This window comes from Nannospalax galili, unplaced genomic scaffold (assembly GCF_000622305.1).
Source record: "Nannospalax galili isolate Female #2095 unplaced genomic scaffold, S.galili_v1.0 scaffold123, whole genome shotgun sequence".
In the NCBI taxonomy this organism is placed as follows: Eukaryota; Metazoa; Chordata; class Mammalia; order Rodentia; family Spalacidae; genus Nannospalax; species Nannospalax galili.
The window spans coordinates 133,833-151,115 of record NW_008350332.1 but is presented as its reverse complement, the minus strand read 5'-3'; the positions used below and the strand labels follow the sequence as shown (position 1 = coordinate 151,115).

At 41.1% G+C, this 17,283-nt stretch overlaps 1 protein-coding gene across 1 annotated transcript in view; it reads left to right on the top strand.

Annotated features, from left to right (window-relative positions):
- Itgb1 (integrin subunit beta 1) overlaps positions 1-17,283 on the top strand; it is a 52,768-nt gene that overhangs the window by 24,568 nt on the left and 10,917 nt on the right. Inside the window, exons 4-13 of the mRNA XM_008847586.3 lie at positions 2,243-2,465; positions 4,666-4,836; positions 6,364-6,602; positions 8,591-8,746; positions 9,714-9,809; positions 10,318-10,407; positions 12,365-12,505; positions 12,653-12,855; positions 14,655-14,893; positions 15,097-15,319. Of these exons, the coding sequence (XP_008845808.1) occupies positions 2,243-2,465; positions 4,666-4,836; positions 6,364-6,602; positions 8,591-8,746; positions 9,714-9,809; positions 10,318-10,407; positions 12,365-12,505; positions 12,653-12,855; positions 14,655-14,893; positions 15,097-15,319 (1,781 nt within the window). The remainder of the gene's footprint in view (positions 1-2,242; positions 2,466-4,665; positions 4,837-6,363; positions 6,603-8,590; positions 8,747-9,713; positions 9,810-10,317; positions 10,408-12,364; positions 12,506-12,652; positions 12,856-14,654; positions 14,894-15,096; positions 15,320-17,283) is intronic.

Genomic DNA, 17,283 nt, shown 5'->3' with positions numbered 1-17,283 from the left:
TTTGTTTTTTTTCCTTTTTCTTTTTGGTCTTCTTGAGACAGGGTCTCCCTATAGTCCCAGTTGACCTGGAACTCACTGTGTAGACCAGGCTGGCCTCAAATTCACAGAGATCTGCCTGCCTCTGCCTCCCAAGTGCTGGGATTAAAGGCATGTGCACTCGGCCATTTCAGAGTTTTTCTAATGGTACTGTCCCCCTAGAAATGCTATGCTGGGGTGAAATTGGAGACATTTAGGTGAGGCTTAACGGAAGCTCTTGACTTTCTTCTCTGGAAAATGAGACGCGTAACTCCTGCTTTCCAGTTGCTTCCATTAGAAGTGATGAGTTTAAGAACGCAGGTCCACTACAAAGGTTTTGAGTATGTGGCATCAGTATCCATTTTATGGGGCCATAGTTTACCTGTGCTTGAAGGTGATCCTATCCAGAATTAAATCCTTCAGCTTCTGAGATTTGGGGTATAATTCCACAGTTATTAAAGGTCTCTGCAATATGTTCAGTGAGATTTTATTTGGGTGTTATGAGGGTTCCTGGATTGGCTAATACTTGGAAATGTATAATTCACTAGAATCTTGTGCTTTGTTACTGTTTGAAGTTTGATAGTAAATAAATGCAGCTCAGTATTGACCCACCTGCCCCTGGGACTTCTCCTCTAGTTGTTTTTGTAATGGTATTGATGCTCTCATTATGGTAAATTTGTCTAAAAAAAAATGCTTTCACACCCATTGTATGTTATTCTTTTATTGTGTATGTGTGTATATTCATGTGTGAGTATGAGTGTATAGGCCAGAGGTTGATGACAGAATATCTTCCTGTTTCTCTCTACCTTTTTTGTGACAGTCTTATCTATCTATTACTGAACCTGAAACTTGGTGTTTCAGTTGGTTTGGCCATCCACTGAGCCCCCAGGACCCACTATCTCTGTTCCCAGCACTGGGAACTGAAGTTACACACATACACGTCCACGTCTGCTTTTACCTTGGTGCTAGTGATCTGAACAGAAGTTCTCATGCTTGCACAGTAGACACTATGAAAAGTTTGAGGTAGCCAGGTGTGGTGGTTGCACGCCTTTAATCCCAGCACCCGGGAGGCAGAGGCAAGCAGATCTCTGTGAGTTCAATGCCAGCCTGGTCTATATAGTGAGTTCCAGGCCAGCTAGGGCTGCAGAGAGACCCTGTCTCCAAAAGACCAAAAGAAAAGGTAAAATGTAAAAAAACTTATTTACTAGCCAGGACTAAAATTGCGTGATAGTGCACGTTTTTAATTCCAGCACTTGGGCAGCAGAGGCAGGCAGATCTCTGTGAGTTCAATGCCAGCCTGGTCTATATAGTGAGTTCCAGGCCAGCTAGGGCTGCAGAGAGACCCTGTCTCCAAAAGACCAAAAGAAAAGGTAAAATGTAAAAAAACTTATTTACTAGCCAGGACTAAAATTTTTGCAAGCTTTCAGGAATAGCTACTAAATCTGTGCTAGATTTCTTGTTTTCTTGTCTTTTTTAATAATTACCATTATTAATTAGGATATATTTAAGCTAATGTGCTTTTCCTGAACATTTAGTTGTTTAAAATGCTGTACTGGGAAGAGTGCTCTATTATATGAACCATCTTGTAAGACCTTTTCCAAGGGAAAGTTTTAGAAAAAAATGCTGTGTGCGCTTATCTATGCTGAGAAGCCGTTAAACATGCTGAGAGATGATTTCACTGAAGGACGTAGGTAATGATTAGACACTGAACCTGAAGGTGGGACTTAAACGGGCACATAGTCTGCGGAAAGATACTGCTTTCCCAGAGCTGGTTTTGCTTATTTTTGTAATCATGTTTCTTCCTCCCCCTTTTCTTCTTCCTCCTCCTCTTCCTCCTTTTTTTTTTTCTTTTTCTTTTCTTTCTTTCTTTCTTTTGACTTTTTGAGACAGCCGCAGCTGGCCTGGAACTTACTGTGTAGACCTGTAGGCTCACCCTGAACTCACAGAGATCCACCTGCCTCTGCCTCCCGAGTGCTGCTGGGACTAAAGGCATGCACCACTACATCTGGTTATCATGCTACTTCTTAAAGAAAGCAATGATAATAAAATATTTTTAAAATTAAAAAAAGAGCACTCATGATTTGGATGAAAGGAGGATTCTGTTTAAAAGTTAGAAATGAAGTTCCTTAGATGCCATTTGATTTTTGCAATTTATTTAAGTGCAATTATAATCATATAAAAGTGTGTTATACTTTTTATTGATGCCAGTGTTCTGTATATCATTTAGACGTTTCTACAAGAAGGAATGCCAACTTCTGCACGATGTGATGATTTAGAAGCCTTAAAAAAGAAAGGTTGCCACCCAAATGACATTGAGAATCCCAGAGGCTCCAAAAATATAAAGAAAAATAAAAATGTCACCAACCGCCCCAAAGGGCTGGCAGAGAAGCTCCAGCCTGAAGACATCACTCAGATCCAACCACAGCAGCTGGTTTTGCAGCTTCGATCAGGTACCTCAATCCACACTTGTTTTCTATAGCAACTTCATACAGGACTTTAAACACTTTCTGTTCTGGGGTCATTTTCAGAGGTGGACTGGCACCTGAAGATATGGCTTAGGTTCAATTTTAGAATTTCTTTGTAGACATAGCAATTTGTGTAACACATACACTCTCAATATTAAATGTTGCCTTATGTCAGAAACAAAGGCTGTTAAAGATTCAGGGGGCATTAGTCTTAGTTTTAAAAATGATAGTGTCCATCCACTGCTAATAATATCCTAATACAAAAGCAAATTTTAACCTCTTCATTTTTTCAGTACCATTTAAACGTTAAAGTTCTTAGAAGTATTTGTGGCAGTCTCATGGGAAATCAGCACTTCTTTCTGTCTCTCTCATTTCTATCCTCTCAGGAGGATGGTACACTTCTCCCCTTATTCTCTGCCTGACTGAGGGAAGTCAGGCATTGCTATGGTTTGAATGTGAAGTGTCACTCACAGGCTCATGTGTATGATCCTAATGATGTGAACTCCTGCTCATGGCTGTGTTTGGGGAGGTTGTGGAACCCTTACTTGGTAGAGCTTGATTGGAGGAAGTCTATCACTGGGGATGAGCCTTTGCAGGTTATGGCCTGTTCCTGCATAGCTTTGGCTTCCTGGTCTGCCAAGATGTGGAGAGCTGTTACCTCATAATCCTGCTGCTAAGGAAAGGCCTGGACCAGCTGTCATGGCCTCCCTGAAAGTGTGAGCCAAAATAAGCCCTTCCTCTTGTAAGTTGCTTCTGCTGTCAGGTATTATATCACAGCAAGGAAGGAGTACCCAGTACAGGCCTTTACTTCTGCACCTGTCTAGCAGAACACTGCTGTCACCTTGAAGCTGCCATTCCTTTATGTACTGACAAAGTCTATTTTGTTTTCATCACCATCATTTTTTTAAAACCTCTCTACACCAAGGGGTAAGAGAGACTCTCAGAGAACTCAGGAAGCCACTCCTAGGGGTTCTCATCAAAGCCTGTGCTTTGTTTCATTTTTGTGTTTTCTTTTCTCATCCCTCTCTGCATTTCACTTAAGAACTGGTTTTCCCCTGAGACCACCGAAAACTTGATAAGCTGTACCGACACAGGCTTTCAGTTTAGCTCTGTACCCATTCCTTCATCTGCTTGTCAGAAGTCCAAGTAGAAAAATCTGTACCTTATACATGAATAGTTTTCCACCCATACCTTCATTTTTCTCCTGTGTTTTCTGAGTGTTTGTTTTGTGGTACTAGAGATAGCACTCAGAATTACTGAGTGATGATGCTGGGCAAGGGTTCCGCCACTAGGCTGCATCCCATCCCCTACGCTGCATCCCACCCCCTAGGCTGCATCCCATTCCCTAGGTTGCATTCCGTCCCCTAGGCTTTCTAAGTGAACAGTCTATAGCATCCACCACTTAACTTTCCTCATTTTAGTTCAGAGCTTCATCTCCTGCTATTGATTTTTCTGTAGCTTTTAAACTAATCTCTTTGCCTGTATAATTTATTTTTGCAGATCTCCAAAGGAAAGCCAAATTCTTATTCACCTACATGTAGTAGTATCTTGCTATACCCGAGAACAGCTCACTTATAACTTAAATTATTCCCTGTCTGATGAACTCTGTAGTGTGCCCTGCCTTTATTCTGCCAAAATTTATGATGTTCTGTTTTCCTCATAATTATAAATTTGTGTAAATCAGCTCTCTGTTATGGTGACAACTACTGGAAATAATTTATAAGGACAAGCTTATTTTGACCCATAGTTTTAGGAGTTTGCATCAGTGGCCCTGTTGTTTTGGCTTGTGGTGAGGTGGTATGTCATGGTGAGAGCAATTAATTGTGCACCTCACAGCTGGGAGGTGGTACTTGGTGAGGAGGAGATCAGTCCCCCAGACTCCCTCCAGGGTATATCAGCAGTAACCCCAAATCTGTCAGTCCCTACCTCTCAAACTTCCTACCCCCTCCCAGTAGTGCCAACACATGGGTCTTTGGGACACATTGCAGATACAGATTATAGCAGAACTGATTATTTGTGTCCTGTCTGTTGCTGATTGGGAGTGTTGTCTTTACCATGTTGGCTTCCTTAAGTCCTTGACACTTGATACTATAGTGTTTACCCTGTAAATTAATTTATTATTTATTACTGTTTTTCTCATTTGCATTTGATTGCTGACCAGCTAATTTTATTTTTAAATCTTCAGGGGAGCCACAGAAGTTTACATTAAAATTCAAGAGAGCTGAAGACTATCCCATCGATCTCTACTACCTTATGGACCTCTCCTATTCTATGAAGGATGATCTGGAGAATGTGAAGAGTCTAGGGACGGATCTCATGCGCAAAATGGAGACGATTACTTCAGACTTCCGAATTGGTAGGAACGCTGGGAACATTAACACTTTTCATCTCTATAAGCCTTGGTACTACTCAAAGCCTTTTCTGTGTGTGTGTGCGTGCGTGTGTGTTTGGGTATGTGTGGGTCCATGCATGTGTAGGCTACAGGTTGATATAGGGTGTTTTCCTCTGTTGTATTTCACAGTTTTTGAGACAGGGTCCCTCACTGTACCTGGAGTTCACCCATTAGGCTAGACTGGCAGCCAGTGAGCCCTAGGGATCTGCCTGTCTCTCCATTCCCAGTGCTGGGATTATAAGTAGGTGCCACCAAGCCCAGCTTTTTGCATGGGTCCTGGGAATCTGAATTCAGGTCCTAATGCCAATGCAGTAGGCACTTTACTGACTATGCCACGTCCTTAGCCCCTCCTTTGTTCTTTATAACAAAATTTTGAGTTAAATGGACCAGTATTTAGTCTTTCTTCCTGAAAGGAAACAGATATTCCTGTTGTATACCTAATACAGGGATCTGTTGTATACCTAATACAGGGATTACAATCCCTGCAGTTAGGAGGCTGAGCAGGAAGAGTGTATTTGTTCAAGGCCATCCTAGGCTATAAGCCAGACCTTGTGTTCCCTCTCTTAGACAAAAAAGGCATGTGTATAGTTTTGTGTGTGTGTGTGTGTGTGTGTGTGAGAGAGAGAGAGAGAGAGAGAGAGAGAGGTGGATAATTTAGTAGTCCATTTGGGCTGCTCTAAGAAAACACCATTAATTGAGTACCACAATGGAAGTTTATTTCTCACAGTACTAGAGGTCAAGGTAGCTCTGTGCCTTCTAGCTGTGTCCTCCCAGTGTGGAAAGAGGATGACAGCTCTCTGAGTCTCTTTTATAGGTTATTAATCATTAGTCCTAGGCACAAAGACTCAGCCCTCAAGACCTAACTTTTCCTAATACCATCACAGTGGAGATGAAGTTTTCAACATGAACTTTGGGGAAACACAGACATTCCATCCTTAGCAACTTATGTCATGACATACTTGAATCTTTCATATTTTTCTTTTAGTGTATATGTGTATGTGTATGTGTGTGACTGTAATGTATATGTGTATGTGTGGGTGAATGGGCTTCTTCATGTGTTCAGAGGAGGCCACAGAAGGCCTGGGCCAGGGGAAGATGTTGGGTGTCTTGCTTTATATAAACTTCTTACTCATTCCCTTGAGACATGGTCCCTCACTGAACCTGGAGCTAGACTGGTAACCTATAAATCGGATCTGAACTCCGATTGTCATATTTGCACAGCAAGAGATCTTATCCACTTAGTAATCCACTTAGTAATCCACTTAGTAATCTCTCTAGGCCCAAAGTAGGCTTTTAAAGAGGTACTTTTAGGTCTGGCTCAGTGACTCACCAGGTCAGGGTGCTAGTCAAGTCGCCAAGCCTAATGACCTAAGTTTGATCCCCAGGACCCACATAGTAGAAGGAGTGAAACTGACTCCTACAAGTTGTCCTCTGACTACCACATCTGCTGTGGCTTGTATCTGTCATCTCCAAGTGCATTTTGTCTTCCAGGATTTGGCTCCTTTGTGGAGAAAACTGTGATGCCATACATTAGTACAACCCCAGCAAAGCTCAGGAACCCTTGTACGAGTGAGCAAAACTGCACCAGCCCATTCAGCTACAAAAATGTGCTCAATCTTACTGCGAGAGGAGATTATTTCAATGAACTTGTTGGTAAACAGCGCATATCTGGAAACTTGGATTCTCCAGAAGGTGGTTTTGATGCAATCATGCAGGTTGCAGTTTGTGGAGTAAGTGATTTTCTACACGGATTGTTTGTCTGTGGGAATTTTAAGTGCATTTTTATTAAAGTTAGTAGAAAAAAATGGCCATAGATACAGTATTATCAGATTACCCCAGAGGTACAGTTGTCAGTCTTTTTTTTTTTTGTCTTTTTGAGACAAGGTCTCCCTGTAGCCCCAGCTGGCCTAGAACTTGCCATGTAGACCAGATGACATGTACTTTGAGGAGTAATTATTGTGGTTTAATTTTAAGGTTTTCAGGGATAGCAATTTAGTTTTGTTGAACCAAGGACTAGTGTTTAATATACCAACTGGTATATCTGTATATATATGTTTTTGAGACAGGGTCTCCTTGTACCCCAGCTGGTCTGGATCTCACAAAAATACACCTGCTTCTGCTTCTTGAGTGCCATGGTTGAAGGTGTGCACTCAGCTCAACTGGTATTTTTGATATTTTTTGGGTGGGGGGAGAGTGGGTTTTTTTTTAGATATGGTTTTTCTGTGTGGCCTAGGGTATCCTTGAACATGTAGAGATCGTCCTGCCTCTACCTCCTGAGGACTAGAATTATAGGCGTGTACCACTACTCCAGCTCCTTGATGATCTTTTAATGATACATCTGAGGCTGAAAGTAGAAGACATTGTAAGGTCAAATAAAGTTTATCAGGAGTACCTACTGTTCCCTATGCTGATATCCTGGATAGTAAGTAAAGCAATGAGGTAGGGTTGTGGATATGAATTTTCCCATCCTCTCTAATCCTAGGTAGTTCACTTGGCCTCTCCAGAGCTGTGTTTTTTGGAATGGCTAATAGCAGCCAACTCACAGGGCAGTGGTGAAGTTCCAGGCCAGTGATCTCTATGAGGGACCAGTAAACTCAGCACTTACTGACTGCTGCCCTCACTTTTGACTTGTCAGGAAGTGTTTGTGATTTTACCTTAACTTTTTTTTTTGTCTTTTTGAGACAAGGTCTTCTGTATCCCCACCTGGCCTGTAACTCACTATGTAGAACAGGATGGCCTTGAATTCACAGAGATCCACCTGCCTCTGCCTCCCAAGTGCTGGGACTAAAGGTGTGTGCCACTATGCCCAGCTAACCTTAGCTTTTAAAGCTGAAGAAAGAATGGTATACCAGGTAGTCACTAACCTCAGCCTTCAGTACTTTTTAGCTTGTTTTTCCTCGTATTCACTGTGGAGAGCACCTTATGGGCTCAGTGGGATCAAACTTACCATAGCCTCTGGCTGTGGTTGTCTTTCTGAATGTCATACTTTAGAGGCAAAGGAACAGATAACCTGACTTTGAAAAATGGTTAGCGTGGAGAAACTTGATTTCTGCCTTCAAGGAGGATTTTACTGCTTCTTTTAAGTTCTTTGTTGAACAGGATAGTATACAAATGAACTGAGTTTATGGCTTAGAATGAATGGATTTAAAGCAGGGCAAATTCTTTTGACAGCTTCCCCTACAATAAGAAAAGGAAGCTAGGCATGGTGGCACATGTCTATATATCTCAGCACTTGGGAGGTAGAGGCAGGAGGATCAAGAGTTCAAAGCCATTCTCAGCTAAATAGTGAGTTTGAGGCCTGAGCTATATTAAGACCATTTTTCAACAGCACAAACAAGTAAAGGAAAGCCTAACATAAAGAGAGACTGATAAAGGAGGTATATAGACAGCATCAGGGCAGGGCAGGATGGAGGGGAACAGGACCCAGTAGTGGGTAATTGGGGGTGTAGTGCAAATATTCACTAAATATCCACTAAAAACCAGGCTCTGAGCTGAGGGATGAATGTCCTTATGGACAGTCAGCAAGAGGCAGCTGTACACTGTAGAGGAGTGTCACCTGTGGGCTCTCTGCACTGATTACCAGCACTAGCACTGGGACAAGAAGAGATGAAGATAAGGAATTACATTAAAAATGCACTGTAGCTTGTGTGACTCTGGAAGGATTTATGTGGAGTTACTATGAGTAGTGTTTCACAGTTGACCTCTTTTTCTTTTGAAGTCACTGATTGGCTGGAGAAATGTAACACGGCTGCTGGTGTTTTCCACTGATGCTGGGTTTCACTTTGCTGGAGATGGGAAACTTGGTGGCATTGTTTTACCCAATGATGGACAATGTCACCTGGAAGATAACATGTACACAATGAGCCATTACTACGTAAGTGCTTAAGTCCTCCCCTAGTGAACCGGTTCAGGTGGGTTTTGATGTGTAACACTTAGCATGTTGTGGGTGATTGGGCTTGCAGCTTTCTTATTTTGGGAAGTGTGGGCCCTCCCCTAGTCTAGGAGAGCTATGTAGCTGTTTGGGAGGCTCTGGCATGATACTGCTGTCTCTGGGTGACAGAGGTGTCGAGACCCAACTGGTCCTTGTTTGCATATGTCATTTGGCAACAACTCTGTGATATTTCTAAATGCACAATTTAACTAGACTTGTTCTCTATATCTTACGTATATGACTTTAAAAGATAGGTACTCTAACTTTTGTTGAAATAAATTTTGGCAAATAACTCATGGTATAGAAGTCCAGTGCTGGTGAATCTTGGCCTTAAGTGTTAGATAACAAAGCCTCTAGTTGTTAGTTTCCCAATTTCACTCTCCTCACATTTAGTGTTACATAGATTATCTTACTTTTAAAACATTTAAAATATTTTATTATTTTATGTGTATGAGAGTATTGCTGCATGTATGTAAATGCACCCCTGTCTTACAGTGCTGGTGGAAGTCAGAAGAGGGTGTTGGATTCCCCTAGAACTGGAGTTACAGATAGTTATTAGCCACCATGTGGGTGGTGGGATTTGAACTGGGGTCCTCTGCAAGAGCAGCCAGTGCTCTTAACCACTGAGCCATCTCTACAGCCCCTTAAAATCTTTTTAATTTGGAAATTCTTAGACATACATAAAAGTAGAGAGAAACTCAAATGCACATGGCTCGGGTCACCAGTGATTTGCATTGGATATTCTTACCTGAGAGCAGGCTTGTGTATGTGATCTGTTAACGTATGCAAATCAAATAACTGAAATCCTAGCAATTGGGAGTTTAGCCTGAGCTACAGAGTGAGGACAAAACAAAACCCTGTGACTGATTATACAGTGTATTCATGTACTAAACTGTACTTGATTTCCTAGGATTACCCCTCCATTGCTCACCTTGTCCAGAAACTGAGTGAAAATAACATTCAAACTATTTTTGCAGTCACTGAGGAATTTCAGCCTGTTTACAAGGTGAGTATATGTGAAGTAAAAAGAATAAAGTTCTAAATATTTTTTATCGTTTATTCCTTAGTGGCAGAATTATTTCTGAATTGAGATGTAGGAAAATGCTGGGTAGCCAGACTGAATTTTACAAAAGTTATTTATGTTCATTTTAATCACTTATTGTTAGAACTGTTGTCTTTTTCTTTTCTTTTTTTTTTTTTTTTTTTTTTTTTTTTTGTCTTTTTGAGACAGGGTTTCCCTGTAGCTCCAGCTGCCTGGAACTCACTATGTAGACCATGCTGGCCTTGAGCTCACAGAGGATCCTCGCCTGCCTCCCGAGTACTGGGATTAAAGACGTTTGCCACCATGCCCGCCTAGAACTGTTGTTCTTTTCAGGTTTGACTTTTAAAGTTACTTAGGAAATGAATAGAGCAAACTTAGCTTTCAAAATAAGTGTTCCTTTACAGTGGATTCTGAGTGGTTAAATAAATAAATAATATTTGTGGCTTACATTAGATACATTGTTTAATTGCAGGAATTGAAAAATCTGATTCCTAAGTCAGCAGTGGGCACCCTCTCTGCAAACTCTAGTAATGTCATCCAGTTGATCATCGACGCGTACAATGTAAGTCCTCATACACTTCAGCAAGCCAAGAGGATAGCACAGAGCTGAAATTGCATGTCTAGAGGGAAAACCTTATATTGTCTTATAAAATATAACCTAAGTAAAGTCATAATAAATTTAGAGGCATATGGATAATTTCTGATCATTTGTATGTCATTGTCATCTCTCCTTGTTGGAGCAAGAGTGAAATGTAACTTACATTTAGAGTTCTACAGCTCTTTCAATCTTTTTCCCTCTGGTACCCTTCATAGATTGACCTGTCTTGATGGATTATGCCTGGAAGTATTTTTGGCTTCTCTTTTGATAGATGTCAGAGGATGTGCTCTTCCTGTTCTCAGTGGTGTGTGCACACTCATGCACATGGCATGCCATATGGGAGTGGAACATGAAGCAGCATTTTCTTCCCATGTAGGAGCCTCATTCAGAATGCCTCTAGTGACTGCCAGTAAGCACTGGCCAGAGATTATTTTAAATAAGCTGAAGGCATTTGCAGTTTCATGGTGACTGTTTAAACATTCTGTACACCACTTTCCTTTACCCCCAACCCTTTGACCCTTTGGTAGATTGTGTGTGTGCTCAGGCCATGGTGTACATGTGGAGGTCAGAGGACAACTTGTAGGAGTCGGTTCTCTCTTTCCACCATGGCTCTGGGGAATCAAGCTTAGGTTGTTGGGTTGAGCCATCTTGCCAGCCCTGAATTTAAAAAAAATTTTTTAGACAGTTATCTCATGTAGCCCAGTCTGGCCTTGAACTCACAGTAGTTCAAGGATTTGAACTTCTCATCCTCCTGCTTCCTCTTCCCAAGTGCTGGAGATTACATTGCTATATCATGTTTGACTTTGATCTTTATTTTACATGCTTGAGAGTCTCCAGATGTTTTGGAGAGCTCTTGTCTCAGAATCGTTTGACAAAGGCTCCAAGATTCTAGTTGTTTAGTTGTTATCTGTACCGGGGCTGCTTTTTTTTTTTTTTTTTTTTTTTTTGACAGAGTCTGACTCTGTAACCCTGTGGGCTTGGAACTGTCAGTGTAGACCAGCCTGGCCTTGAACTCAAACAGGTCTTCCTACGTGTGCCTCCCAGTACTAGTGTCCAGCAACCCTGTCTGTCTGAACAGATTGTTTTCCTCAGTTCTGTCCTTATAGGGTGTGAATGACAAGTGCTTGTCACTATAACGCCTTCATCTGTCCTGAGGTGTCTGGCATTTTCAATAAGCACTGATTTGAATCCTTCCTCTTAGGCTATCCTTTTATTTTTTTATATTTTGGCAGTGTTGAGAACTGACCCTGGGACCTCATGACTGCTAGGCAAGTGTGGTACCACTGAGCGCATCCCAGTTCTTTAGGGCCTATAGGGATATTGAAGGGGCAAGCAAGACTGCAGTGGTCCTGTGTCCTTAGCCTGCAGAGTTGTTAGTTCCAGCTACTCTGGAAGAGGGCAGGCCAGAGGACAGCCTGGTAACAGTGGGGAGGGCAAGCATCTTCCACATCCTTAGGACTCCTTATGATCTGTCAGGCCTCTGGTTTTTATGATTATTAGCATTTTAGCTGAATAATAAAAAAGAAACACTTGAGGGCTGGAGAGATTGCTCTGCGGAGTACCTGGGTTTGATTCTCAGCACTCACTTGGGGGCTAACAACCATCCATAACTCCATTTCCAAGGGAATTCAACACTTTACCTCCATGGCCATTGTATGACACGGTGCACTTACACATGTGCAGGCAATACATTCATACACATGAAATAAAAATAATAATAAAATATTAAGAAACACTCTTCCATTGTATATGTTATTTTGAAGATTGGACCAGAGTCTTTGTGAATTTTCTAGTCACGTAGTTGGAGTGAGTTGTACTGAAATGATAGTTTTTATCATGACCTTTTTTTTTATCCATTGGTTTTATGTATTCAAGTAGTATTTTGTTTGTCTTCCCTCTTCATGACTGGTCTTTCTTTTAGTCCCTTTCTTCAGAAGTCATTCTGGAAAACAGCAAATTGCCAGAAGGAGTAACAATAAGCTACAAATCCTACTGCAAGAATGGGGTGAATGGAACTGGAGAAAATGGGCGGAAGTGCTCCAACATTTCCATCGGTGATGAGGTTTGTTGTATGAGCATTTTCTGTAGAAAAGAAAAATCACTTAATTATAAGCAAATTTAGTTTCTAAGAAACATTAAGAGACATGAGTAGCTTTTGAATACTTTTATATTCCTTGCTAAATTGTTAATCTAACTTTTCCCTTTCAAGGTTCAATTTGAAATTAGCATAACTGCAAATAAATGCCCAAATAAGGATTCTGAAACCACCATTAAAATTAAGCCTCTGGGCTTCAATGAAGAAGTTGAGGTCATTCTTAAGTTCATCTGTGAGTGTGACTGCCAGAGCAGAGGCATCCCGGAAAGCCCCCAGTGCCACGAGGGGAATGGGACATTTGAGTGTGGGGCCTGCAGGTGAGCGCAGGGCCTGTGGGTGAGTGTAAGTGCCTAGGAGTGAGTAAGGGGTCTGAGAGTGAGTGAGGGGTCTGGGGGTGAGTGTGGGGGCCTTGAGGGTGAGTGAGGGGGCTGCAGTGCAGCAAAGTTACTGTGTTTGGTAAATCATAGAGAACATTTGTTTAGAACAAACATCATCTATTCCAACTATTGCTCAAAAGCTCAATTTCAGGGTCTTACACACTTTTTTTTTTTTTTTTTTTTTTTTTTTTTTTTTTTTTTTTTATTACTCCTTTGAAAGTTTTATACCATGTATTTTGGTTACATACAGACTCCTTTCCCCAATCCTTACTCTTTTTCCTATTCTTAAGAATAACTGCTCATTACTCCTCCTAGAGGCTTTTACAGCCAGGCGGGTAGCATGCCTTACTTCCATAAAGTGGCCTTTGCGCCCCTTGCGGGGGCATTCCCAGTTCTCTGGAGCAAAACAAAACGTCTTAAGATACATTTATAGGGAAAAATACCAAACTGATAATGGTGGGTTTTTAATTTCACTTCTTTTGTTTTCCTTTGAGTAAAGGGTCTTGTTATGTACCTAAGCTGACCTCAGATCCATGACTCCCTCCCTTACTGTGTGTAGGCCACACGCTCAGAGTTAGATGGCAGCTGTATCTGTGATTTAGAGTTAGCAAACAGTAGCAGTGTTTACCTTCTATTACTTTAATTTTGTATTGTTGGAATAAAAAGTAAACTTTTTCAGGATGTGAACACTACTAAAATTATTTTAAAATATTTGTATATCCTACCTACTTTAAATTTTATTTATATGTATACACATGTACATGTGAGACATGTAGAAGTGAGGACAACTGTGTGGTTGGTTCTCTCCTATCATGTGGGTCCTGGGGATTGACCTTAGGTCGTCAAGCTTGGTGGCAAGTGCCTTTAGTCACAGAACTATCTCACTGGGCCCCTTGGCTACTTTTTAAACAAAAATTTAGAATTGGATGTGTTCTGAACACAATTTTTTCTTTAAAATAATAGAACATTTTAACCTAAATGTCAGTCCCACATGACTGTTTAGTATCACTGGCCAAGGAAAAATAAACAGCCGTAGTTCATCATCAATTTTTAATTGCTTGTTTCAAATAATAATTTGATATTATGTTTTTCTGAGTTGTATATATCTTGTTTGAGTGAGGAAGATCTATTTTAGTAATGTCATTACAACAGAAAGATTTTCTGGGAAATTCTTTGCTTTCTTTTTGCTTATCTTATGCTGATTCATTTTATCCAGTGTCCATGGACACTAGTGTTCCAGAATATGTGGAGGGGTCAAAGTCTAGACCTGTGAAGTACATTTACTTTTAGATAGTGCTAGTCATCTTTTCAATTTGTATACTCTATGGCTTTTGAACTTTTGGGGTACATTCGTTGTGCCTTTCCATGTTAACAGTTGGACCCTTGCTTGAAACTTAGAAGTAGTTAGCCAGTAACAGTAAAATAATAGCATATCATTTAAGAATATATCTTATTCTTCTTAAAAATGAGTTTATTCTGTTTTTTTAGATGCTTATTTGCACATTAGTGGAGTATTTTTCATTTTGAACAGAATGGCTCCTTTCTGATGATGAGTTTCCCCAGACTACTGCATGTTCTCTAAGAACCTGAGTGGCTGCCTGCCAGTGTGTCTGCATGACGTGCGGTCTCAACATAGCTGCCTGTGAGGCACCAGTGTCCCCACCTGATAGGCTGGTGGTGCTAAGAGATGGTTATGTTGTTTCTGTTTTATGTGATTATAATTTGGAGTCTTTCTGCAGGTGTAATGAAGGGCGTGTTGGGAGGCACTGTGAGTGCAGCACGGACGAAGTGAACAGTGAAGACATGGATGCTTACTGCAGGAAGGAAAACAGCTCAGAAATATGTAGCAACAATGGAGAGTGTGTCTGCGGACAGTGTGTTTGTAGGAAGAGAGATAATACAAATGAGATTTACTCTGGCAAATTCTGCGAGTGTGATAATTTCAACTGTGATAGATCCAACGGCTTAATTTGTGGAGGTGAGCCAAGCACAGAAAGTAGTGATGCTGCGTTAGCCCTGACGGGCTGAGACATCTGAAGGCCTGCTTGGCGAACAAGTAGCAAAGGGCAGGCAGTTTCCCTTAGATCCACTTTCATCTTTGTTGTGGCTTGTTTTTGCTTGAGAGTTTTTGCCACGATGATGTATTTTAACATTATTTTGAGAAGGTGTTTTTCATTGCAGGAAATGGTATCTGCAGGTGTCGTGTGTGTGAATGTTTTCCCAATTACACTGGCAGTGCATGCGACTGTTCTCTGGACACTACTCCATGCATAGCATCAAATGGCCAGATCTGCAATGGCCGGGGCATCTGCGAGTGTGGCGTTTGTAAGTGTACAGATCCCAAGTTTCAAGGGCCAACCTGTGAGACGTGTCAGACCTGCCTTGGGGTCTGTGCTGAGCATAAGTAAGTATCTCCTAGCTGCTTGAATAGTCACCACTCACCCTGCTAACCCCAGCATCTGCTGTCATACCACTAGAGCCAGTGGAAGTGCTGATACATACACTATAAGAACAGTGCTGCAAAGAAGTTTGCTTTTCATTTCTTAATAGCGAGTGTGTATTACTGGCACTGAAGTATGTCATGAGAACTGTACTGGCGTTTTATCTGAAATCACTGTATGATGAATCTTCATTGTTACCTAGTTTGAATTGGCTTTACCATCTTTTTTTTTTTTTTTTTTTTTTTTTTAACTTTGATGCTAGGGATAGAGCTCTGTGCTCTACCACTGAGATACACCCTAGTCCAGTGGCTAATTTTCCCTTAATGGAATTGAAGGCTTTCCCCTTGGTAAATTATGATTACCAATAGTTACATTGTTTAAATTATTAGGACTTGTGTTATATATTTGAGATATAGGGCTAGTTTTTTGTTTTGGGGGATTTTTTTTAGCCTTCATTTTATTTTTTAAGTTTTGTGTTGGGGGACATGCACACATGAACACATAGATGCACGTGTGCATGGTGTTGTTTCAGAAGCCTTCCACCTTTGTGAAAGAGTCTCTAACCTGGTACTTCAACAAGTAGGCTAGGCTGGCTGGCCAACAAGCTCTAAGAATCCACCTGTCTACCTCCTCAGGGCTAAGCTGACAAACATGGGCCCTCATGCCTATTTTTTTACATGAGTTCTAGGGATCCAAACTCAGGTCCTCATGTTTGTGAAGCATACATTTTACCAACTGAGCCATCTTTGCAGCCCCACCTTTATTGTGATTTTAATTAGAAGTCTAATAAAGCTATAATTTCTTTTCTTTCTTTTTTTTTTTTTTTTTTGAGACAGGGTCTCCTAATAGCCCCAGCTGGCCTAGAACTTGCTGTGTAAACCAGGCTGGCCCTGAACTCAGAGATCAACCTGCCTCTGCCTCCTGAATGCTGGAATTAAAGGTGTATGCTACCATGTCTAGTTAGAGACTATCATTTTTTATACTATCAATGAGAAATTAACTTGTGAAAAAAACCCCAAATGTTAGTGTCAACTAGGAAAATTTATCAGGTTTACTTAGAATTATTACAAAATTGCACTGCTAAAATTTGTTCACTGATATATTGACTTGTATTAATGCTTTATTTTTATTTTATATGTATGAATGTATTGCCTGCATGTGTGTAAGTACACCTGTGTCATACAGTGCCCATGGAGGTCAGAAGAGGGTGTTGGATTCCTCTGGAACTAAAGTTAGAGGCAGTTGTTAGCTGCCATGTGGGTGCTGAGAATAGAACCCAGGTCCTCTGCAAGAGCAGCCAGTGCTCTTAACTGCTGAGCCATCTCTCCAGCTCCATTAATGCTTCATATCTCTGCATCTATAAAATTCACACACAGCTGAGAACAGAGTCCTGCTGATAGCTGATTTCTGCTCCATGTTCCTATCCCAATTATACACTGTGGTCTTTTGGTCTCATGGGGAAACCCAACATCAGAATGACCAGTAACAGCAAGAAGAGAACACCTTTTGGATTTTCTGATAATGAAATGCTTCCTAGTGTAGTGGTTTCTTTTTCCATGCTTGTTTTGTCTTTGAGACTGGGTCTTGCTATAGCCTAAGCTGGCTTTGAACTTGAGATCCTCCTGCCTCAGCCTGCTAGTGCTAGGACTGAATCAGAGTGAATTCTCAAGCACATCCCATAGGTCTGCAGTGTGCTAGCAGGAGGTCTTAGACATATCTGTTCCAGATTTGGCATGAACAGCACATACGTTGGTGTTTCTTAAAAGGATATAGGCCTCTCTTACATCCTGCATAAGACCAGTAGCTGTGCTGTGGAAGGCAAGTCTGTAGTGAAATCTTGAACAACTTCCCACACCAGACTGGGAAGTAAGGTTTGTGAATCAGAAGTTCAGTAAGCTCTTGATAAGGTCCAGTGTCACCAAGACCC